Genomic DNA, 24,778 nt, shown 5'->3' on the forward strand with positions numbered 1-24,778 from the left:
TGATTACTGTTTTATTGATTTCCAGTATTACAAAAGCAGGGAGAAACAAAAACAAAATGCCAACTTACTCCCCTCCTCCCTCTGGCACGGATCAGTCTATTTAAGCTTGCCAAAGTCCAGTCTTTAACTGCATCTTGAAATGTAGACATTTAGCTGGTGATCATGTTTATTATTGTGTTGGGAAAAGCTTCGCCTGCTGATTTCTGTACACCATACTGCTCCTAAGGGTACGAGAGCAAGCACTAGTCGTTCAGTTAATCTGCATATTAATTTGGCTGATGTAGAAATTCAATCTCTTCACTGCTTTGAAGGACATCTTTAGGAGAGGAAAAGGCTAAGGAGCAAACCCTACACAAATTCGGAGTAGAGTCCCTAAGATGGTTGGATGGTGCTTTGCATGCCTCCTTCTGGCAACTCCTGCAGCCAAGCTGGTGCCAAACGTATTGCTCTGTTTTCCTTTGGACCACATCAGCGAGGCCAAGAAGGGGGTCTTCTTGTCTGCGCAGCTGAGGACCTCCATACATACTGCCCAGGCTTGTACCTCGGGGAAGTCACTTCACTGCAGCTAACGCAGCAAAAACAATGCAGGGGGCAGCAGTTATGCGTTGCCAGTCTCTGCAGTCACAGCAGGCGCTGTGATTCTCCAGGAGTTTGGCTTCACTCCCAGTGTGGCCATGTCTTTGGAGGAGCCTACATAAAAGCATTCCCCACCCTGCTGCTGTCATACCTAATGGGCTCTTTGGTAATCCTAGGATTTGACGGGATACTTTTATATGTGTGAAAGTAGTTTTCCACATAGTTCTAAAGGACTTAACTGCCTGATAAGCCTGCTTCAGATGGAATGCCTAGAATGAGGCAGGGAGGGAAGGAAAACCTCCTTTGTAGGGTTGTTATCGCCTGACTCAGAGGAGGTGCCTATGTATTTAAGATTCTAGTTCTGTTACAGAAATGCACTGCACCAACCCCTGCCGTATTATAATAAACAATAATAGACGTTTTTAAATAGTATCATTAATAGTCAACCTGCCTAAATTATCCTCCCATCTGTTGCCCTTACCGGATGGTTACGGTATTGATTATGTCTATGAAGCAAAAAAACCCCCCACCCTACCACATTTCCTAATTTAGCAGTGTAGTGGCTAATGCTGTGAGAAATAAGCTAGGAAGATGATGGTGATGACGATGATGAATCATTTATACCCCGCCTGACTAGGTTGCCCCAGCTCTCTGGGTGGCTTCCATCATATATAAAAACTCAATAAAACTATACATGGATGCTTTCAGATGTCCTCTAAAGGTTGTATCGTTACTTATTTCCTTGGTTCAGAGGTTGCATAACTCCATACCCTCCAACATTTCTCTGATGAAAATAGGGATGTCCTACAGAAAAGCAAGATATTCTGGAATAGACTCAGAAACTGGGATGGCTTCTGTAAACACAGGATGGAAAATAGGGACACTTGGGGCAGATCTACACTCATGGCTTTTAATATTAAGGAAGTGTTAAGGAATGGTTTTGATAACATATATATGGACACATGACATCTTACTTTTAACATTCGTAATGTGTTATTAAAATGTTACACCAGAGGGTGCAGCAGAGCAACCAGCGGCAGAGAAACAGCATTTTGATGGAAAAAACCTAAGGTAAACAAGTTTTAATTAACGAGTATGCCCTGTGACATTTTAGAACGACATATCTAATATTGTTCTAATAATGTTAAACAGGTCAGTGTAGATCCAGCCTTGGAAGGTCTGTAAGAGTCGGGTTGTCCTCTTGACCTCTGCAGGAATCAACATCCTTGGTGCCCATTCTTAGTTACATAGAATGTAAAACAATTTTGTAGAGGCAAGAAAAGGGGGGATATATGCACAGCGTTGCCAAAATTAATAATCTGAATATCTGTGCAAATACCAACACAGGTGCCAGCGTGTCCAGTCGGGGAAGTGTGCTATTCAATAACACAGCAACTACCTTGAACAAACAGTTGTAAATCCCAGGCTGAGTAAACAATTCAGGCATCAACAAAATGGAAGGGGGAGGATGATTTATGTGCCACGAAATGAAAGCAGTGTTGAATCACCCATAACAGAAATGCTTTGCCCTGGCACAGACTGAACAGGTGGAAAACACCTGCTATATGGCTTGTAGAGAAACAAATGATATTAAGATAATGTTTTCCATCACGTCCTCTTTCCCCTCACCTTGACTCACCTGTAGCTCTGATGTATTACCTTTGAAGTGCGCTTCTACCCTGCAAAGCTGTTTCACTATTTTTAAAATGTTCATTTTGAAGTAGGTTTGCCAACTGAACAAAAATATATATAGTCAGGCTTGTGCTTTTAGCAGGCATGAACTTCATGAACCCTGCAAAGTATTGCGGGGACAGGCAGAACCCCCCAACCCAGGCGACCCCCAAGTGGAATAATGACTCAAGACAACATGTTATGGGATTAAAATTGGCCACAACTTTATTAAGTTTCAGGTGGAGGGAGGCCTTGGCTCAGGCATTGGGCGTTTATCCTTCCCAGTCCCTAGCTGGGGATCTGGGAGACATCAGAGTTATCCAGAATGTGTGGGGATTGGGCTGGCTCTGGAGAACATATGTTCAAGCAGAGAGCCCACCCCCTGTTTTGCCGTCGTCGGAGGGGAGAGCAATGACAACCTTTCGGTGTGTGGCCAATGCCTCCCCTCAAGACCCCTTTAACGGGAAACCCTAGGATCACTGCCGCAAGAGGGGCGTGGATCACTGCTTCACGCCCCCCCCCCATTTAGGAAGATAGACTAAAGGATTCCGCCCAAGGCCTGAAACCGTCAAAGTTGTGACATTTTGCTATGGGAAAGGCAAAACCTGCCAATGCGGGAGAATTCCTTTCCGGCCCTTCAACAGCGACCATGACATAGCAGTGCCTGCGTACCTGTGGAGAAGAGGTTAACCTGCAAAATAAGACTTAACTGAGGGAGGGCAGGGTGGGAGAAGCTCTGGAGTCAACTGACGCTTCACAGGTAAGATTCACCTTCCGTTGTGTGGGCAGGGCAGTCCCTCCCCCTACCTAGCCGATCCCCTGGCAATGCCTCCCCAGGCGGGATTGGGCGATTGGCTGAGGCAGGCGGAGACCTCCAGGTATCCAGCCTGGGGAGGATGAAGCCAGCCCAAACTACCAGGAGCTGCACTAGGATCCAGGGGGCTGCAGGCGACCACGCAAAAGGCACCTCCCATTTGATGTGGGGAGCGGTCATTGCCACCATTTTTATAAAGTTCATTTTGAAGTAGGTTTGCAAATTGAACAAAAAAGGAACCTCACCACAGCATTACTATCTGCTCAGATCAGCTCAGATTTCCCCCTACATACCCCATGGACACACATTTCTGTATGTCTTAGTTGGATTTCCCCCCTCAGTAACGACATTAGCAACAAATTCTAATTCTTAACTGATCATCCTATTTATTATCACGTTTTCAGTCATGTCTCAGACATTCCAATTCTGCATCTAAACAAAGCTGACATTGACCCAGTTAGTTTAGCTCATCCTTTGCACTCAGAAAACATAAAAGGAAAGCAATGCATTGTGCTTTTATTGATTTCCCTTTCTGAACACAGAAAAATCACAACTTATCAAGTTACATATCTGATTAGTTGCTATAACCCTCAATTACATAGAACCTAAAAAGAACACCCAACACCCTTTATTAAGATCTGTGACAGTTCAGTTTAAAACTCACAGACAGTGAGGCGGTACACATCGCACCGTTTATCATTCCAGGTGCCATCACTGTACATTTCAACACATTTTTCTGCCCCTTTCCCTGTGGGCTCATTTTCATACCAGTTTGTATAATTCAGGGACTCCCCGTTCAGGTACTGAAATTCCCCAGGAACATGCCCCTCAGTAATGCCCAGGTAAACATATGTGTTAAAGGATTTAACAAAGCTCATAATAGCATCATTTTCCTTCTTGTTCATTGGAGAAGCAATGGTGCCATGGGCTGCTTTGCAGATTCTTACTGAATTGTTAAAATCAGCCGTTTTTTCAGTGCTGGCAAACACTTTACTGCCAACTGTTACAATCTTTCCACTCAAAGCCAAGGCTGAAAAACAAAATGGAAGACCCGGTTAGTCCTATTAGATGACAGGAGCGATCCAGCAGTAAATCACACTGTGCATGTTGAAGTTAACTCTTTATTACCAAGAACAGGATCTGCACAGGCTTGGCGGAGAGTCTGGTTTAACGAGCACAGGAAGTGATTCTCAGTAGGTCTTGCCCCATGTATCAGTTACTAAGTCTAAAGATTCCCACCTCCCCAAAGCCATCTTGCTCTCCAGAGTCCACCCCACCCTCCCAGCAATCAGAGACTGCATCTGTGTGCTTGTCTTTGCTCCTCCTGCTTCATGCCTCTTCTGGTTCTGGGAGACCAGGGAGAGAGGAGTTGGTTGCAGCAAGAGGGGATGATGCCCTTGACTGTTCACCAGCCTGACTCATCTCTGCCTCTTGGCCTCCCTCCTCCCATTCTCCTGCTTCAGTTTCTGCCTCTCATTCTGGACTCTCCTCTGCCACAGACTCTCCCAGTTCACTAAGCCCTGTCCCCCCTCACCTTACGGAAGGAAGCAATTATTTAAATAAAAAAGGTACCTCTTTCTATTATGGTGATTCTGTATTTGATTTCCTTAAGGTCATCTTGCAGTTTAGGATCCTCCGATGCAGACAGACCTGTGAACAGAAGTAACAATTATTAATTTATTTTGTTTTATCCGTTTGTATGGTACTTTGAAATTCACAAGACAAGATAACAGTTTTTTCTTAATAGCTGCCTTGAATAGGAATGGATTCTATAAAAGTGGTGTTAAAACATTAAAAATAAAAAGCGCACCAAGCATATTGGTTTTGTTTTTCATCTGAAATAAACACATTTTGCTGCAGTAAATGGACTTGTGATATATTTGTTATCCAGATTATGAACTGGTGAGAAATGTTTCTTATACATTGGAAAGAAAATGCTGGTTTTGTCTGACTATCTATTCAGGCTGCATTCCTATGCATGCTTACCTAGGAGTAAGCCCTAATGAATATACTGGGATTTACAGTTCTGAGTAAACATGCCTAGTTTGCACTTGCCAATAAAGCCCAGGAGTTTTCAGACTGCACACCTAGTATCTTTATCAGATCTTTTTAACACCAATGATGACAGAGGAGCTACTTTAAAAGACAGATTGCCCAACATAACTGTGATGTGTATTGCAGAGGGTTCTAGTATGGACTGCTGCATTCATTCAGTTAATGTGGGGCCACATAGAGACCTCAGAAGTCTGTGACATGCCTTGCACACTCTGTGTAAGATGTCTGTCCTAGGATGTTCTCCAGAATCATTATGTAAGCACATCTTTGTTGTTGTTGGCATCCGACTGTCTCAGGAGACAATGGAAGAGTGTGTCTTCAGGGGCAAAGTCTAACAATTGGAGAGTTACAGCGCCTGCTGTGGCCGTAGAGACTGATAGGGGAGAGATATGTTTTATTGCTGGTGGGTCAAATGAAGGCGTCCATTTTTGCTGCTACTGGTACACTATGGTGTTTCTTAACTCTCTGTGCTCCTCCTAGAATATATACTAATTTTGTACTCAAGGGCTGGGTTAGGGCAGCTATGGCAGCCAAAACAGGGTTACAGAGAACCAAGAGGGAATCATCAGTATATTTGGGTGTATCCCATAGTTTGCAGATGTAGAAAAAAATATATATTGTGGGGGGCATGCCTGAGAGGTAACCCAGCCTCATAGCCTGATGTGGACTGAGCATGCTCAGTGGGCACAGAATGCCTCATGGCTCATGGATAGGGGAAACTGGAGAGTGTGGGGTTGGTGGGAGGGAATATCCTGAAATAAGGCATGGCTGACATTGCATACTGAACATAGAATCATAGAATTGTAGAGATGGAAGGGACCACGAGGGTTATCTAGTCCAACCCTGCAATGTAGGAATCTTTTGTCCAACGTGGGGCTCGGACCAATGGCCCTGACATTTAGAGTCTCATGCTGTAGCGACTGAGGAGCACTCAACACTGCACCATCACCACTGATGATATTGATGATAATATAAATAACTTGTTCTCTGCAAATCCTCAGGGGTTCCTGAGAAGACAAATCGATCTGGAAAAAGAGGTTTCCTTGGTAGATAGTTTGAAAACTATTCTTCTTCTCTATCAGTTCACTGATCAAAGGGGAAGCCTGGAGGGGATAGCAACCAGCTGATGGACTGAGATTTTAAAACCAAAGAAGTGTTGTGTCTGGAGTGTTGACCTGATTCGGCCGGAAAAATTCATTTTGTTCAATTACTGTCAGCTTTGAACCCTGAATATTCTTGCGGAACGATTTTTGCAGAATGACTTTTGCAAGAGGATAGTTTGCAAGAGGATATGCTTCCCTCTAGTGGCCTGGCTATATATTATCGAGTCCAGTGGGAATTTGATGCTGAGAATATGCATTTGCACAGAACTAACGAACAGAGCTGGAATTACTTTTCTAGTTCACCAAGATTCTTGCGGGGCAGTGAAAAGAATAATTAATATTTGGTGCTTTTAGACTGATTGATGACCTTGTATTTCACAGCAGGTTTATGGTTTCACATTTATGGCCTTATTCATTGGGATTATATGTGCTTTCCCCCTGTAACTTTCCCATAAACTCATTTAGCTTGGCTGTGATTCTCAAACTCTCTCTGGAAACATTCGTTACATTTTCAGAGCACTAAACAGCTGAGCTGGAGGAGGTGAAGGTGCCCGTCAGCCCTGCCCGCCTCCCTGCTGATGAGGAACACCCCAAGTCAGCCCTGAAACAAGCATTTTGGGGCAGGGAATGTAGCAACAGACCCAATCTGGGCATCTTCCCTGCTCCTTCCGCCCTGGTTGATGGGGCTGTGGATGTGGCGGTGCCTATGCCACTCCCTTAAGCCCAGCCGCTTCCAGCCAGGGGTTTGGACCATAGCCTAAGGTACACTGTGTGGCTTAAGTGTGCTGAAGCCAAGGACAATTAAAAAAATAATAAATTTTATAAACTTCAACAGTACTGAAAGGAGTTGAAAGATTAAGGAGTGCATCCACCAGAAGGTGAGAAAATGGGGAGAGGGTTTTGTGAGTGCAGAAAATAACAAATGAATAAAAGTGAGGGGGGGGGGGAACCCACATGTCAGTTCACACCAGGCCATAGTTTAGTGCTACATTAGCAAGCTAGAAGAAGCACAAGTATTTATTTTATTTTTATCAAATTCATATACCACCCCACACCCACAGGTCTCATGTTCCTTGCTCTTTTATCTTTCCATGTGGCTGGGAGAAAGACTTCTGCAGCACTTAGGGCAGGGGTCAGCAAGGTTTATCTTGCCTGGGTCAGATCGGTCCCGCAGAGATCCCTCGATGGGCTGTATCGCACGCACAATTTTCGGCCCCACAGAAGCGAGTCCCTGTGCCACACTGCGTCGGTTTAGCGTAGCGTGAGAGCAGGAGGCTCAGTTCGGGGGTGGCTTGTGGGCCGGTCAAACAACCTCTGCGGGCCGCTTTTGGCCCATGGGCCTTAGGTTGCTGACCCTTGACTTAGGCTGTATACAAAGCCACATATTTAAAGCACCCACCCACCCAGGTACAGTGCTTTTTTTCCTAAAAAAAATGTTTCGGGGTACTCTCATTTTCCTACCCATATTGAAATACTGCCCCTCAATGAGGCCAAACTTAGATTCACGAAATGTTTTGGGGTGTTCATACCCCTGCATCCCCCCAGAAAAATGCACTGCCCAGGTATTCTGGGAATGGTAGTTTGTTAAGAGTGCTTTGAGTTGTTGCTCTGTGAGGGCCAAACAACATTTCCCAGGGTCCTTTAGGGAGGGGAAATGTGCTTTAAATGTCCAGCATCTGCCTCAGCGATTTGTAAAGTAAAGCACATAATGTCTCCCCCTTGAAATTGATGATCTCATAATAATGTGCTGCTGGTTAGTGCCCACCTTATTACTGAGACTGATCACCTATCACTGGATTTAGTTAAGGGGCAAAGTGCTTAGTGAAAACCAGAGGTGACCATCCGCATTAGGCATGGGGTTTGCCATTCTGTCATTTCATCATGTTATCCTAACTCAGTCTCAATCAGCTGTGGTTTGCATTTTGTTAAATTTGTACGATCTTGGCCTGACCTGGTGTTTTGCGAAAATAACATTATTGTTTCCAGCTCTCCTGACAGTGTTGTGAGCGTTGCTTATGTAGTGGGTATCACTATTTACTGTACTGCTTCTGTTGTTCATTGCCCATCAACAAGTAACCAGGTGCATGCCCCAGGAGTATTGTGATTTGTTTGTCTTGCAGTGTCACATTGATTCTGACATACCCTTTCTATATTTTTGGAATCTAATGGGGTTTGTGTCTGCAACTGAAGAAAATACTTTGTTTTACTATTTGCCAGTTTTAAAGTTTGCTCAGTCTTCAATTGTGTTGTTGTGCCCTATGTAGTTTTACTTTAAGCCACGGGTCAGCAAACTTTTTCAGCAGAGGGCCAGTCCACTGTCCCTCAGACCTTGTGGGGGGCCGGACTGTATTTTGAGGGGGGAAATGAATGAATTCCTTTGCCCCACAAATAACCCAGAGATGCATTTTAAATAAAAGCACACATTCTACTCATGTAAAAACACCAGGCAGGCCCCACAAATAACCCAGAGACACATTTTAAATAAAAGCACACATTCTACTCATGTAAAAGCACGCTGATTCCCAGACCGTCTGCAGGCTGGATTTAGAAGGCGATTGGGCCGGATCCGCCCCCTGGGCCTTAGTTTGCCTACCCATGCTTTAAGCCTTGTAGTGCTGTGCTCTCTTCTCCCGTCCTTATAATGCGTCCTTATCGTAACCTCATCTTGTGACTGTGAACTTTGACTGTGAACTATGCTGGATGCAACACCCAGTGTAGTAATTTACAGTATAGGCCATATTATTGCTTCCATCCACTGCCATCTCTCCTCCAGGCTCCTCCTTCTGGTTATGATACTTTTGTTCCTCGGGGCATCAATGTCTAAGCAATTTTGATTTTGCAGATTAGCGAGCCATTTCATTGGTAGGATTACCTCAGCTACTTCTGGGTGATGATCAGAGAACGATTATTTCTTTTTTAAAAAAACATTCCCCTACGTACTAGTGCCGGTGCTTTTTAAAAAGGGGATACTCAAGGGTACTCAGTACCGGCTCCTCTTTTTCATGGTTTTTCTAGGAAAAAAAAAACTTCATGGTTTTTCTAGGAAAAAAAGTACAGACTAGTACTCTTAAGCTTTACTACCTTATCCCCTCACCCCAATCATATAATATATGCAGAGAGATGGAATATGAATATGAATATGAATGGCTACCATCAAACCTCATTAAAACAGAGTTCAATGGAATATACATTTCATCACATCAACTCGGACAGTAACTCCAAACACCAAACAGAGCACCATTAGCATAATAGCCAGGGTTCAAAATCATTGTTGTTAAATTCATGATGATTATTTTTTTAACTCTAGTACCATAAAATATTGCTAGCATTTGCTAGCACTTGCATGAAACCTGAGTGGCTTGGACAACTGGCAAAGAAGAGAAGAGTTTGGATTTGATATCCCGTTTTATCACTACCCTAAGGAGTCTCAAAGCGGCTAACAATTTCATTTCCCCCACAACAAAACACCCTGTGAGGTGAGTGAGGCTGAGAGACTTCAGAGAAGTGTGACTAGGCCAAGGTCACCCAGCAGCTGCATGTGGAGGAGTGGAGACGCGAACCCGGTTCACCAGATTACGAGACTACCACTCTTAACCACTACACCACACTGGCAAAGGAGTGAACATTGCAAAACTCACATTCAAGTTCAATTACTGTGAAATTTTCCAACATCTCTAATCTCAACCTTAGACAAGCACAAAGATCCGAATCAGACTTTTGCCTCCATGCACATAGCAAATTTATTTTTATTTTCTTTCAGTTACATCCTGCCTTTATTCCACCATCACTGAAACCATTGCAGCATCCATGAGGTTGCCAAGTGGTCACCCATCCAAGCAGTGAGCAGACCTTGGCCTGCTTAGCTTCAGCAAGGTGGCAGCTCCAAGTATCTCCAAGCCTTATCCTAGGACTGGAAGAAGCACATGCTAGGGAGAGTAGGACCATGTCTGTTGGCTCCACCCCGGTTCCATACAGCCCGTCACTTCCACTCCAACATCCGAGCATTTAGGGTGACCTCTGAAAAAGGGAGCCTACACACATAAATTTGTGTGACTAGGATTTCCAGTCATACTAGAGACCAGGTGCGTACAGTTTGTAGGTTTATCTTTTTAGACGTTGCACTAAATGTGCATATGTTGTGGAAAGAGCTGGTAGGACATACGATGCAAGAGACAGGGCCAAGTGGCACACAGTTCCTTGTTCAACCTCCACGCATGTAAAATCTACCTGAAGGCAAACACTTGGACTAAAATGCTATTTTAAAGATGATACCCATAGTCACCTGGTATCCCATGATCTCCCTTCTCGCCTTGTCTGCCCTTTAACCCTTGCGGTCCAGGGTGTCCAGGAGGACCTGGAGGACCTGCTGAAGTGAAAAATAGAAGGATGAAAACCTGGCACACACGTTAAAGACCGTCTGCATTTATTTCACATTCATCTTTAGAACTACTTAAACGTTCCCCACAAATTAGAACTGACCAAAATGCAACAAAGAAGGAATTCTCTTTTGAGGGGTTTCAAACATTTGCATCACAAGCAAAACACCTTAAAGGGGTTCTGCAGAATCACACTAGAATCTTATCCCTCTGTATAATGTCAATTGCCTTTTAGTTAAAAAGAAAGTTTGTACATTTTGGAGAAATGCTGGGAATGGATAAGCAGGTTACTTGTCTGTAGTATTTGGTTTGGCCCCACATCCGTAACAGATGTGGATCAGTTTGTCGTGTAGGCAAACTCTAACAACAAGAATAGGATGCAGAAGCAATCTAGAAAAGCTGTTACCAAGAGAACAGGGAGGGAATCCGAAAAAGCCACGAGTCCAGAAAAGCACAGGTCCAAATGGTACAGACCATGAGCTTTCCACATGGTCCAGATTCATATGTCTTTTGATATGACCATGCAATCAATCATAACCTTCCAGCATGTATTTGGATTTTAAGAATGTCGAAATCATTTTCTCTTGAACATATTCCTGTTAAATTCAGTTGTGAAACTCAGACACTTCATGTCCTCCTGCTCACCTCTCCCAGGCACTTGACTATTTCCAAGCTTACCTATAAGTTGTGGACATGTTTCCTGAGCATCACCGGTTACAAGCAGAGCAGCCACTGCCACGAGGATATGAACCAACTGGGATGAAGGCATCCTTTTCAATCAGCTAAATGAAGCAGGGTGGGGGTGGGGAGAGAGATTTATCAGGTGTAGGTGCATCACAATAATTTTATTCTGTTATTTCCTTTTTCACCATTTTGCTTCTGGATAGTGTGAACTGGGTAGGTTTGCCTTTAAACTGAATTGTATTTCCCCCCATCTCTAGTTACAACAATATAAAATGACAATATTAAAATCAATGGAAAAAAATTACAATCAAAAGAATAACGTGGAACCATATCTATCTATATCTATCTATATCTATCTATCTATCTATCTATCTATCTATCTATCTATCTATCATCTATCTATCATCTATCTATCATCTATCATCTATCATCTCTCTCTCTCTCTCTCTCTCTCTATCATCTATCTATCTATCTATCTATCTATCTATCTATCTATATCATCTCTATCTATTTATCTATCTATCTATCTATCTATCTATCTATCATCTATCTATCTATCATCTCTCTCTCTCTCTCTCTCTCTCTCTCTCTCTCTCTCTCTCTCTCTCTATCATCTCTATCTATCTATCTATCTATCATCTATCTATCTATCTATATCTATCTATATCTATCTATCTATCTATCTATCTATCTATCTATCTATGGCCAGGGAAGCTAAACAATGATGATGCTAGTCACAACTTTGTATTGTATTACTTTAGTGCCTTGAGAAGCCGTCCCAGCTTTGCTTGCTCCCACCCTTCATCTCTGACTCATTCTATTGAGTGTTATTGGCTGCTAGGTGACATGGAGTTCGTGAAAGGCAAACCTAGCCACTGCCCCCAATGGAGTATGCACTTGTTATATGCTCTTGGTTCTGCTCATCTTTGTAAAATTTACATTAATAAACTAACTTCCACGTGAGAATATGGTGGCACAACTCAGAAGTAAGTGCCCGTAAGGATCCATTTATTATGGTATTTTTCTTGAAGATGAATTGATGCCCTTCTCGCCTGCAGCTGTCTTCTTTATATAGGATTTCTCTACTGATTGTTGTTATGATGCTCTTAGAGCTTTTAAATATATATATATATATATATATATATATATATATATATATATATAATGCTTTCAAAAATAAATAGATATTCTCAATAAAATATGATTGGAATGAATTGAAAGAAGAGGGAAAATCTAAAAGAGCACTCTAATTTTATTCATCTTTACCCAGAAGTAAATTTCACTGAGTCCAATGACCTTACTCCAAAGTAAGCATGCAACCTGAGAAATGTTAATGCTACACTAACAACACAATCCACATATATAAGAAATTTCATGAAGTTAAATGGGGCTTATATAGGATTTCAGCCTAAAACAGAGCAGTTTGACTTACCTTCTTCTTCCAACACCGATTACTGCAGAAGTGCTAAAAGGGTCCATTTATAGTATGTGTTATTTGATATATATGTTCATGTTAGATAGCGGTTGGCTTAACTTGATTTATCCCCCTCCATTTTATTTGCATAGTTGCTTCATTACATAAAAGACGGAATGGTCAACAGCCCATATTGATTCCCTAACTTTTTGAAATAAGATCTAACATAATGAGCAGAACAATGAACCTTTGAAAAATATTTCTGCTGAGGATTGTTTGCAAAATATAGGGTTTCTATACAACTTAATATAATTAATAAATAATGATATATCCAGTGCTATTTTTGGAGAGGGGGGAGGACAAATCATGACATAGTGCACATAAGCTACAAGCTGTTCTCAGTAGATCTCTATAAAAACACACAACCTTTGTATATATTATTTCCCCACATGATGTAGAATCTACACCTATGAAAAGGTTTTTAGTAATCTGACACACCTGACCTAGAACATTCAACACAGGGAGACATACAGCTCCTCTAGGTCAAACGCACTGTTTTCCACCTTGACATTCAGACAATGTCAACCAATAACCCACCACCGTTATGTTCTTCTCTGGAATTAAGGGGTATTATACTATGTCCAACCGGGTTTTAGTTCAGACATGGCACAGACCTCGCCCCTAGACACACACACAAGCCATAACAAAAAAACTGACTTGGGAGATTTGCCACTCTTCCCAGTCAAAAACAAAAAAGTGTGTGTATAGGGGTAAGATTACAGAAACAGAAACATTTACAGTGGTACCTCGGGTTAAGTACTTAATTCGTTCCGGAGGTCCGTTCTTAACCTGAAACTGTTCTTAACCTGAAGCACCACTTTAGCTAATAGGGCCTCCTGCTGCCGCCATGCCGCCGGAACCCAATTTCTGTTATTATCCTGAAGCAAAGTTCTTAACCTGAAGCACTATTTCTGGGTTAGCGGAGTGTGTAACCTGAAGCGTATGTAACCTGAAGCGTATGTAACCCGAGGTACCACTGTATATGAAGACCCTTTATCATATGTTACCGTTATCTGAAGGGAAGGTTCTTCCCTGTTTCCTGACTATGGCTGGGTAAGACCGGATGCACGAGAGAAAGAGCCAGCTCTGTGGCTGCATGCAGAAACAACAGTGGTACCTTGGGTTACAGATACTTCAGGTTACAGACACTTCAGGTTACAGACTCCGCTAACCCAGAAATAGTACCTTGGGTTAAGAACTTTGCTTCAGGATGAGAACAGAAATCTTGCGGCGGCAGCACAGCGGCAGCGGGAGGCCCCATTAGCTAAAGTGGTACCTCAGGTTAAGAACAGTTTCAGGTTAAGAACGGACCTCCGGAACAAATTAAGTTCTTAACCCGAGGTACCACTGAATGGGATTTTCTTCCAATGGATGCCCAATTGACTCTCTCTCTGCCTGTCTTCTGCCATCTTTGCATTTAAAGCAAGCTTTGAGTTTACCTGCTTTGAAATGGTAGGTGTTGATCCTATAGATTTTAGTGGTTTTAAATGACTAAGACAATCTCTAGCATCTTTTAAATTGCTTTGTTAAGACAATGTACCTATATTTCAAATATTGATGTGAGCTGCTGCTTATAGATAGTGCCACCACAGCCTCCCACCCTATAAGGAACAGTGGGATACAAATGTTGTTCACACACACACACACACACACACACACACACAAACACTAACACAAGCAAAAATATTTGTTATTTTAGGGCAGAGGGAAGGGGCTGCACCTCTCTTCTGAAATACTGCTTGATATAGTATTTTATGACCCCAGCATTTTAATTTTGTACATGTTTGCAGAAGAGTTGTACTGAGCGGAGGAGTGCCAGTAAGATTCATTTAGATTTAGAAAGGGGGAGCAGATTCAGAAGTTTGGAGAAACTCCAAGTTATAAGAACTTACTATTGCTTTAAGAAACACTGGGAACCCCCAGAGAAAGCAAAACAGCAACTGCCCCAAAGGATCAAAGAGTCAAAGCACAATCTTTGCATGTTTACTCAGGGGTAAGTTTCACTGAGTTCAGTAGCATTTGTGTCCAAAGACAGGATCCCACTGTGAGACAAAGACAGAACTCTGCTATGAGGTAGCTCAAAGCACAAGAGCCATCTTTGTGTGCCCTGGGGGCGGATGATTTGTATTAGCAATTTTTTGGCCAAAATGGTAAAGATCGACATCAGAACCAAGTTCAATGTCAGAATTCAGGCTGTGGAAGAAGCCAGCACTGTATGAGCAGCCCAGTGTTGTCATGGACCAAGCAACCATGACAAAAACCACAAACGCAAACTGAGAAAAGCAATGAACCCCATCCCTACTCCCAGGTAAACCATGTATAGGATTGCAGCCTCCACTTTTCAGCCCGTATCTGTTGGGATCTGGTTTCAGAAACAATTTTAGGTTACTCAGTTGAGTCATATGTGGCTAGGCAAAAAGCCCTCATATATAAGCTCTCCAAGGTGTCTCTGTATTGAGGCACCTTGTAAACAAAGCTCTGCTCTCTCTACAGTGTGGAATGAAGCCTTTTACAAATAATGTCTCATAATAGAATTCCTCTCATTAAAAGCAACAGTACTTGGACAAGTTCCCAAGCACTCTTCAATGCAGCGAACATCCTGTTTCTCAAACATTCCACTGGAAATTATTCCTCTCGGCAAATACTGTTTACCGATTATACATGTAATATTTAATTAGCTTTTTCTAATGCGCAGACTTTGGAGGAGGGCCAGTCGGTTGGCTCATATTTGTGGGTGGAAACAGCAGGCGTGCTTTCTCTCCTCCATCATATGTTCACTATTCATGTGTTCACTGAGTAGGGTCATGGGAGTCATGCATGCAGGAATTGTGATGCCCTTTAAAACCTCTGGCTGCCCACCTATGTCTCTGCTGCTCCTGAAGAGCCAAAAAGTCACTAATGCCCTGTTTACACGTCACCTAGAGTGGTATGGTTAACACATTTCCATAGCTGCTGCAACAGAACTCCAGGTAGGTGTACAGGGCTTTTTCTCAGCCGGAACTTTCCAGAACACTCCAGAACTCAGTTCCGGTATCTCTCAGGTGGGCACCATTGCCATTCTAAGAGAACAAGGGTGGTGTTCATCATGAGTTTGGGCACCTCTTCTTCTAGAAAAATAGCACTGCAGGTACAGCAATAACATATCTTCAGCACGACTATTTACAATTGCTGAGACAGATGTATAGGACAAACTATTCCCCGTTAGAACACTTCATTTTTTTAATCCAAATTTTCCTGTCAATTTTTGTCTGTCTGTTTTCCTTCCGTCCTTCCTCTCTTTCTCCTAAAGATGAAATGGAAACTTTCTGGCCTATAAAAGGCTCCTTAAAAAGAAAGTAAAAAAGAAAGCAGCATATCTTCCCAAGGTAATGGGAAATCAAAAGCTATTGCTGTTGTTTTAGGTCGATACTTAAACAAATGTCCCTGAAGAAATACTGAACTCAGATTGCTGGCTATGCAAGAAATATCCTGGTAGCATAAGCTGCTGCTTTGACTTTGCCAGGCAAGAATTCACATCAGCTCTTGGGGGTGTTCTTGCTTCGGTCTGTTTTTAATTTTTATTTTGAGTCGAAATAGTGTAAATAGAACAAAAAGGAGACTAATCATCATCATCATCATCAAAAGCACAGCAATATTTGATATATCAGGATGCAACATTCAACATTCTGAAGGAGCAAGCCCTTCAACATTTGCAGGCTGTTTAAAGGTTGTGCAGTGTAGTATAGTAGTCTCATCCTTGCTACTTCAATACATTTTATTAATGATTGACAGGCAAGTCCTCCAAGTCCTTCCTAAGCTGTCCATTAACTGGCCATTGTAAGCATAATGAAATACCATATTGGGTCACACATCTGCTGTTATCAGCTGCTGCTCTAGACACTCATAGGCACAAGTGCTAAAGAAGTGTGTTTAAACCCCTGTTCCCAATAGGCTCAGGGCTGGTTAATCCAAATAGCAGAATCACAGGAAAACAAGCTTTTCCTGGACTGCACCATTTCAGAATATTGGGGGTGGGGAGTCACATGACTGCTGCCCTTGTCCTTCCTCGCAATGGTGTAAAGGTACCATTTCCTGACTGAGGGCTATTGTGACTGGAATTGGGAATCACTGTCATCACTCTCATAGTAGAATCAGAAAATTGCAGAGTTGGAAAGGACACTGGGCATCATCTAGTCCAACCCCCTGCAATGCAGGAAGCTCAACAAGGGGTTCCCCATTAAGTTTGAAACCATACAGACCTTGCTTAGCTTTGCAAATGTGATAGCAGTTTTATCCCTGCACCACTAGGATATTGACTAACTGAGAAGCATCAGAATCGCACATGAGGAGAATTGTGGTTCATGTTCCATTGTTCATTTGTCTAGTTGGATAAATATACCACGTCTTATATTTTCCTAAGTACCAATTAGATGTTTTATGAAATACTAGGAAATCATGCTGAGATCTATTTCTTTGTGACTGATGGTGGAGTATTGCCAGCTACACCTGTGCCTTGAAAGCCAAAAATTCATGCAAAAATCACGAAAGACAACAAACACATAACTTCACAATCATTTTCAATATATTTGAATATGCATTTGAACATCAATGATTCTGCTTTGCTTTAGATCTAACAGATAAATCTTTTTTTAAAAAAATAATTTAAATGTTCCGAAGCATGGAAATCCTAATTTTCTTGATTCTATGTGGCAGATGTGGGTAAAAAAATAAATCTGATTTTTATCTGCAGAACCACAATTCCCAGAAGCCAAGGCAATTTTGTTGGTTTAGGATTGTAATGTAGATGGAGGAATCTGACTAGAATTCACAGACAGTGAGACGATACTGGTTGCATTTTTTGTCATTCCAGGATCCATCCGTTTGCATCTCAACACAGTTTTCAGCTCCCTTGCCATTTGGTTCATATCGACGCCAGTTTGTATAATTGACAGCCATTCCATCTAAATATTCAAATTCTCTCGGAATAGGGCTCTCCTTAATTCCCAGGTAGGCATATTGGTTTTTCTCTTTCACAATCTCCAAAATAGCATCATTCTCCTTTTCATTCATGGGTTTTGCAACAGAACCCCCAGAATTCTGGCATGTTTGAAGTATGGTTTCGAAATCAACTACCTTTGCATTGGTGGCAAATATTTTATGTCCTGCTTTGTTTATCATTCCTTTGAGAAGAAGGACTGCAGCAGAGAAGAAAAATCATGGTTATCCATTTTGTATTATATTGCAACAAAAATTGATGCATGCAAGCCACTGCTACATTTTATAGCATCAAATGGAGAACATGCATGTATAAACTAGGAATGGGTGAATCAATCTTTCTCCAGGCCATATTACTTTTTTGTGTGTTGTCCCAATCTCACATCATACACATTGCTGTGCATTTCCATTTTTTCTAAAATATATATATAGGCACAAAATGTGCATTTAAATACATTTTAAAATCTATATTTAAAAATGCTTTCTTTCTCTAAATGCAAATTGAGGGAGGATGTCCTGAAGCCCCGTAGAAAGCACCAGATCTCCCTTTGTAAAGATGGACAGAGCACCAACCTCAAACAGCAAGGTTCAATGTCAGAGTCCTCATTTCTGCTACTGCAGAAACTCCCATGGCCCTTACTCTATGAACATCAGAGCACCAATATCAATAGAGCCAAAAGGGGCCAAAAAGAAGACTTGGATCTGAGGAACCAAATGCTTTCTCAGTCGCCTGACTTGCCCCCAAACCAGAAAGAAAGCTACACCAACCCAGGGAATGGTGTAGCGATGGGGTGGGTGGGGGACAGGACTTGGAGAAGGCAGAAGAAGTGCAAGATCACTCGTGGCTCAGTGAGAGCCCAACTGGCATTGAATGTTGTAGATCAACCCCCTTCAGTGCTCCACCCCTCCCCAGTGACTTAAGTTTGCAGCCTAGATGTATTTTAACTCAAAATAGACATTAAAACAAACAAACTTATTTTCGTATGATTATTTTTGAGCCAAATACTGTGTTGACATATTAGGGAAGTGCAAAAGCAGGTGGGTAGCTAGGTTCTGATCTGCATGTAAATCCGAAAAGTGTGGCTCAGGCCACTTCCTAAAACCAGCTCTCATATTATTGCAGGAGTTTTTTGAGGGGAGGGTATAACAATCTTCAGCTTTAATAATAATAATAATAGTTTGGCTGGGTTTCCCCAGCCACTCTGGGCGACTTCCAAGAAAAGATTTAAAGTATATTAAAACATCAGTCATTAAAACTTCCCTAAACAGGGCTGCCTTCAGATGTCTTCTAAATGTCAGATAGTTGTTTATTTCTTTGACATTTGATGGGAGGGCGTTCCACAGAGTGGGTGCCACTACTGAGAAGGCCCTCTGCCTAGTTCCCTGCAACTTTGCTTCTTGCAGAGAGGGAACCACCAGAAGGCCCTCAGCGCTGGATCCCAGTGACTGGGCTGAATGAACGGGGTGGAGACGCTCTTCAGGTATACTGGGCTGAGGCCATTTAGGGCTTTAAAGGTCAGCACCAACACTTTGAATTGTGCTCGGAAACGTACTGGGAGCCAATGTAGGTCTTTCAAGACCGGTGTTATGTTAAATTTTGATTGATGATGGGCAATAGAATTTCTCTCTCCCTACCCCCTTGCCAAGATAGTTTGAAAGAGGGATTGCTCCTTCTGGTGTGGACGCTCACCTTATGTTCACATTTGGTAAACAGGGTGGGGTTTGTTTGTTTGTTTGTTTGTTCTTTTAGAGACAGCAGAGAGAGAAAAATAAATAAATGTGTGAATGCAATAGGGAAGTGAGCTTCTCTCAAACCACTTTTAACTCTCTTGAAGCTGTCGCTTGAAGTTACACAAAAGAAAGTAAGTCAGGATCTCCCGTGTTATTCTTAACATTGGTTTTCAGCAGTATTAGGAAGGGTGAAAACAAAGAGATTACCTCCTTCAAGCCTCAATATTTTTTGATTCAGACTTCTGAGGACTTCCTGTACTTCTGGATCAAGAGAAGCAGGACGGCCTGTCAATTAAAATAAGAAGAAAAAACTGAGTTGAGCTGAGCTTCATTGGCCACAGCAAATCCAGTGTTCTTGCTGTAAATCATTTTTGAAGGACATGTGTTTCATTTTCAGCAAGGAATAATTCAGCCCATTTGTTGATCTTGAATTTATCAACGACCACCGAAAAATCCCTTCTGGAATAAGATTTATTCCTAGCATACCAAAGACAGAAATCTCCCTTTCACCATTTAGTTTTAAGCTAGAGAATAAAAACCTATAAAACGGTTAATGCATTTTATTTTGTCCAAAGATAGGTAAGTCAATGAATTGAACACAAATGGGAGTGTAATATCTGTAGCAGGTATCCTACATGAATTCTAATCCATTTTCAAAGTCTTTGATTCCAAACAAGGCTAATCTAATTGTGGTGCATCCTATGCACTACTTATTTCTTTCTTTCTTTTAAGTCCTAAATTAGCTGCCTGTTGATAATATATACATGAGGGTGGAGCTAACTCAATCAAAAGTAATTCCAAGCAAAGCATGAACCTTTCAAAAGGACTTTGGGGTAAATCTTATATGATCAATCAAACAGTTTGGTATCATTTTGAAAATCAGCCTCGGAAGCATGATACATAAGGCATATGCTTAACCCCAAGAGACATTGTATCAAAGTGTAATTGACAAATTAATCTGTATCTGTCTGTGCAGTGAGACAGATATTTTACCTAACAGATTGAAAGCCCTTGTCTGCACTGTGTTTACTTGATCTTGTAGATGTCCTAGGCACAGGCCAGCCTTTGTACAAGGCCAGACAGGGATGAAGAGGCTTATTCCCTTATCTTTATAATAGCATGAATTGTGTTTTATTATGCTTGGGGTATTCATTTATCTGAGTCGATTCAACATTAGCTTTGAGGCAAATAGGGATGGTTTCAATTTTGGTTCCTCTCAGTTTCTGATTTTTCCAAACTCAGTTTCAGTTCTGCACATTTTTTACATCAGTTTGTAATTTATTTATCTTTTTTTTAAAAAAAATCCTCACAAAAATCCACCAGGATTTTGGTGCAAATTTATCCTAAGATATGTATTGTGTCTGTATATGGATTGCCTAATATACACATCTTTGTGAAGCAATTTCTAATATAATGCATATTTGCAAGCATATTCATGAATATATGCATCTTTATATACAATTTACCCTAATATATGCATTTTGTACACAGTACATTACTTGGCTAGACTTATATTACGAATTTTGGGGAAGAGTGAATGTCAAAAGATGACTGTGTTTCAGTTCGCATGTTGTAATGTGAAATGGATCAAATTTCTTCCTCATCCCCAAAAGTAATTAATAATTGTATCGCCTAAGTGTACAGGGAAACTTGTCACAACAGTTTTCCTGGCTCTCTATTCTATTCTATTCTATTCTATTCTATTCTATTCTATTCTATTCTATTCTATTATAGGTTATGCAATTCCTTTTTACCTTCTGGGCCTCTCTCTCCCTTTTCTCCTTGTTCACCTCTTGGCCCTGGTGGACCAGGAAGTCCATCTCTTCCAGTAGCACCTGGCAGACCATTAGGAGGGCCCATTGGACCTAGAAGGAAACACAAGAACAAAGATATGCAAGGCACTCCTCAATGGTACACTATAGAAGGGGAGACTAAAGAATAATTTCAAGGCTGCAGGTGCCCTTCAAGGAAGCAGATTGCATTACAGTCTGCATAACTCAATACCATAGTCCAGTTTCCTTGGAATGATGACTCGGAAACCAAAATCTTACTATAGTATCTCTTGTCCCTGAAGATATAAAAACCTTATTTCATGGGCAATGAAATATGATGACACATCAGCTAACCTTTTTAGTGTGTGCACACAAATCACTGAATACCTCTTAGCTGCTCACTGAATATTTTGATCACATAAAAAAGGAACAATTTAGTTATTCTTTCTTTCCCAAAGTATTTTTTTTTTTTGGAAAGATTCAGGAAATCATCCTTCCAGTACAAAAGTCGAACCAAACTAAGAAATCTCCTTTCTTGAATGCATTGCCTGATAATTCACACAATTAACATTTTTTTATTTGCTCGATACATTGAATTACCCAATCCAATTTTGTTTATGACCAAGCATAAGGAGAGACATGAAGACAGTCTTCGAATATCGGAAGCGCTACCACACAGAAGATGGGGTAGGCTTATTCTCTGTCCTAAAACATTAGGAGAAATGAAATACTAGGAGACACTTCCAAACGGCAGTGCAACAATCTGCCTTGGGAGGTAGTGGGTCTCCTTCACTGAATGTATTTGAGCAGAGGGTGCTGGACAGCCATCGGTCAGAGATGTTGCAGTTGTGTCCTGCAAACCTGTGGTGAGTCAGTTTTCAATTCTTTTTGGTGGGTCACAAGTTATGCATACCTAATCTGAACATTACTAGAGACCAGTGGGACCATAGTTTCTTGAAAACACCATGACTTTAGTTTTCTTGTAATTCACAGCCAGCTGTTCTCTTTGGCAGTATCCTGAGAATGCCCTCATCAATCTTTTTAGGCCCACTTTATATGGAAAGGAGCTCTCATGATCAAATTGATGAATGTGTGTGTGTGTCTGTGTGTGTGTGATCCTTAATTGTCCCTGATGCCCACCCCAGTTTTACCCAAACCATGTTCCCTCCCCATAGCTCTCTGAAAACTGTAATTAAGGGGGATATCACAACAAATAAAGGAGCTGGTCCTTTTTTGACACTCTGCTATTTGAACACTGATATGAATTGGTCTACAATCAGGTGTCTGTAAGATGCAATACTAGTTCATTACCGGCAATTTTTAATACTAGGCTTTGTATTATAATAGCAACAAGTTGGTACCTGGTGGTCCTGGGTCGCCTTTCATCCCATCACGCCCATCTCTCCCAGGCACCCCACTTGACCCCGGAGTCCCTGGGATGCCTGGAACGCCTGCACATTTGTCTCCTGCCTGTCCAAGACACGGAAGAGTAAAAATGGCGACTACTACTGCCGCATGAAGGAACTGGGACAAGACTTTCATTTCTGACCAGCTGTAAAAAAGAGAGAGCATACCTTTAAAATAGCACAGCATTTCTCTCAGAATGAGCTCAGTCATATTATTCATTTAAAAAATAGTCAAAGCCATTAGTTCTAAACTGTGAAACTTCAAATGTTAAATAATTTTTGTTTCGGTCATTCGAGGTGCCCCCCCCCCAATGCTCATCCCGAACAAAGACAGACAAAGGTCAATATTACAAAAGGAAATAATGATGATACAAGATATTGCGATGAAATATTTCCAAGTGATGATGGTGATGATGTTTCAGCCAGTAATCTTGACCACTAAATGCTAACTGAAGTCAACTTACCCTTGTGTTTCACCTGGATAGGAAAGAAGGTTTCAGACCATGCAATTTATACAGTGCAGCTGCACAGCTGGCTTCATACTCAAGTAGAAATTTGATATACACTTGTGGGCGTAGATGGAAGTTTGGTAAGGGTGGGTTTGAAGGAGTCCTTGTTTTATTAATGCACTCCATTTGCTTGGCAAATACTTCAGATATTATGAAGGACCCAGTGATGACATTTCCCTTGAAAACAGGAGTGGAAACACCTAAAGTTTTGTTTAGCTAAACGTGGAGGAAAATCTGCAGGAATAAAGAGGATGATTCCAAACCGAAAGCGCAGTAAAAAGATATAAAGATTTACACATTGAGGGAGGGGGAACACCATTCAAAAAATTGAAGGACTTACATGAAACTCAGTCCCTTTGCAGTTAACACATCATGCTTTTCATCCTTTGGAACTAGTTTCCTGCAACACACTGCAGGAACATGGAGTGAAGGACCGTGTCCTGACGTTCTACAGGGGAGGTAACCTTAACATAAGGGTTTGTCAAACATATAGAAGAGATTCCACAAAAGAGATTCCAAAGAACCAGCTCCTTATTCAAAGGATAAAGGTAAAGGGACCCCTGACCATTAGGTCCAGTCGTGGCCGACTCTGGGGTTGCAGCGCTCATCTCGCTTTATTGGCCGAGGGAGCTGGCGTACAGCTTCCGGGTCATGTGACCAGCATGACTAAGCCGCTTCTGGCAAACCAGAGCAGCGCACGGAAAGACCCTTTACCTTCCTGCCGGAGCGGTACCTATTTATCTACTTGCACTTTGACGTGCTTTCGAACTGCTAGGTTGGCAGGAGCTGGGACCGAGCAAAAGGAACTCACCCTGTCACGGGGATTCGAACTGCCGACCTTCTGATCGGCATGTCCTAGGCTCTGGTTTAACCCACAGCGTCACCCACGTCCCTTATTCAAAGGATACAAGTGGTTTAAAAGAGACAAGAGAAGGAAGTTAAAGTTTCATTGACAGATTAGAAATTAACAACTCACTGGGTCTAGGTGGAGTCCACCAAAAACATCTTATGGAACTCAAATGCAAAATTTCCAATCATCTAACAAAAATATGGAACATATCCCTCATGTTGGCCTTTGTACCTGAGGACTTGAAAGTGGCCAATGTACTGATTTAAAAAGGGAGGAAGGGGAGAGCCAGGAAATTTTAGGCCATTTAGCTTAATATCAGTTCTAGGTAAATTAGTGGAAAATATTATTAGAGATAAAATTATCAATCCTATAGAAGAACAAGTCCCGCTGATAAGATATCAGCATGGCTTCCGCAAAGGTTCCCCTTGCCTTGCTAAAGGTTGAGACTGTCAGCAAGTGTACAGATAATGATCCAGATGACATGATGCATTTCAATTTTCAGAAAGCTTTTAACATGGTTCTTCACCAAAAGCTATTGAGTAAATGTGATAGCTATGGAATAAAAGAAAGGGTCCCCTTATGGGTGACAAATGGTTGAAAATAAATGGACAGATGTCACAGTGAGCTAGCTCCTTCAAGGATCTTTCCTGGGATTAATGTTTTTTGACTGTTCATAAATGACCTAGAGTTGGGGTCAGCAATGAGGTGGCCAGTTTTGCCCCTCTCCCCACCTGTCATTTACCTTGTATAAAAAGCTTGATTGTAAAATGCAACCAATTTTAA

At 41.7% G+C, this 24,778-nt stretch overlaps 1 protein-coding gene across 1 annotated transcript; it reads right to left on the minus strand.

The window, feature by feature from the left end:
- Positions 1 to 3,421: 3,421 nt before the first annotated feature.
- Positions 3,422 to 23,221, minus strand: LOC310763260 (uncharacterized protein). The gene is made up of 9 exons (XM_083615143.1): positions 23,101 to 23,221; positions 22,592 to 22,782; positions 21,213 to 21,323; positions 19,666 to 19,743; positions 17,566 to 17,927; positions 11,274 to 11,373; positions 10,502 to 10,585; positions 4,634 to 4,711; positions 3,422 to 4,091 (listed from the first exon to the last, which is right to left on the minus strand). Exons 2-9 carry the CDS (start codon positions 22,770 to 22,772, stop codon positions 3,715 to 3,717), a joined length of 1,371 nt encoding a protein of 456 aa, XP_083471269.1. The 5' UTR covers positions 22,773 to 22,782; positions 23,101 to 23,221; the 3' UTR covers positions 3,422 to 3,714.
- Positions 23,222 to 24,778: the final 1,557 nt, after the last annotated feature.

The sequence above is a fragment of the Podarcis filfolensis genome (assembly GCF_964270895.1).
Source record: "Podarcis filfolensis genome assembly, chromosome: 5".
NCBI classification, from domain to species: Eukaryota; Metazoa; Chordata; class Lepidosauria; order Squamata; family Lacertidae; genus Podarcis; species Podarcis filfolensis.

What these genes read in the sequence shown, in the direction of transcription:
- LOC310763260 (XM_083615143.1), bottom strand. Translation starts at nt 22,772, where the DNA reads ATGAAAGTCTTGTCCCAGTTCCTTCATGCGGCAGTAGTAGTCGCCATT. An exon ending in AGGCGACCCAGGACCACCAG is followed by an intron (nt 21,324 to 22,591) that starts GTACCAACTTGT and finishes GTTTCCTTCTAG; the next exon opens with GTCCAATGGGCCCTCCTAAT. An exon ending in GGGAGAGAGAGGCCCAGAAG is followed by an intron (nt 19,744 to 21,212) that starts GTAAAAAGGAAT and finishes TTTAATTGACAG; the next exon opens with GCCGTCCTGCTTCTCTTGAT.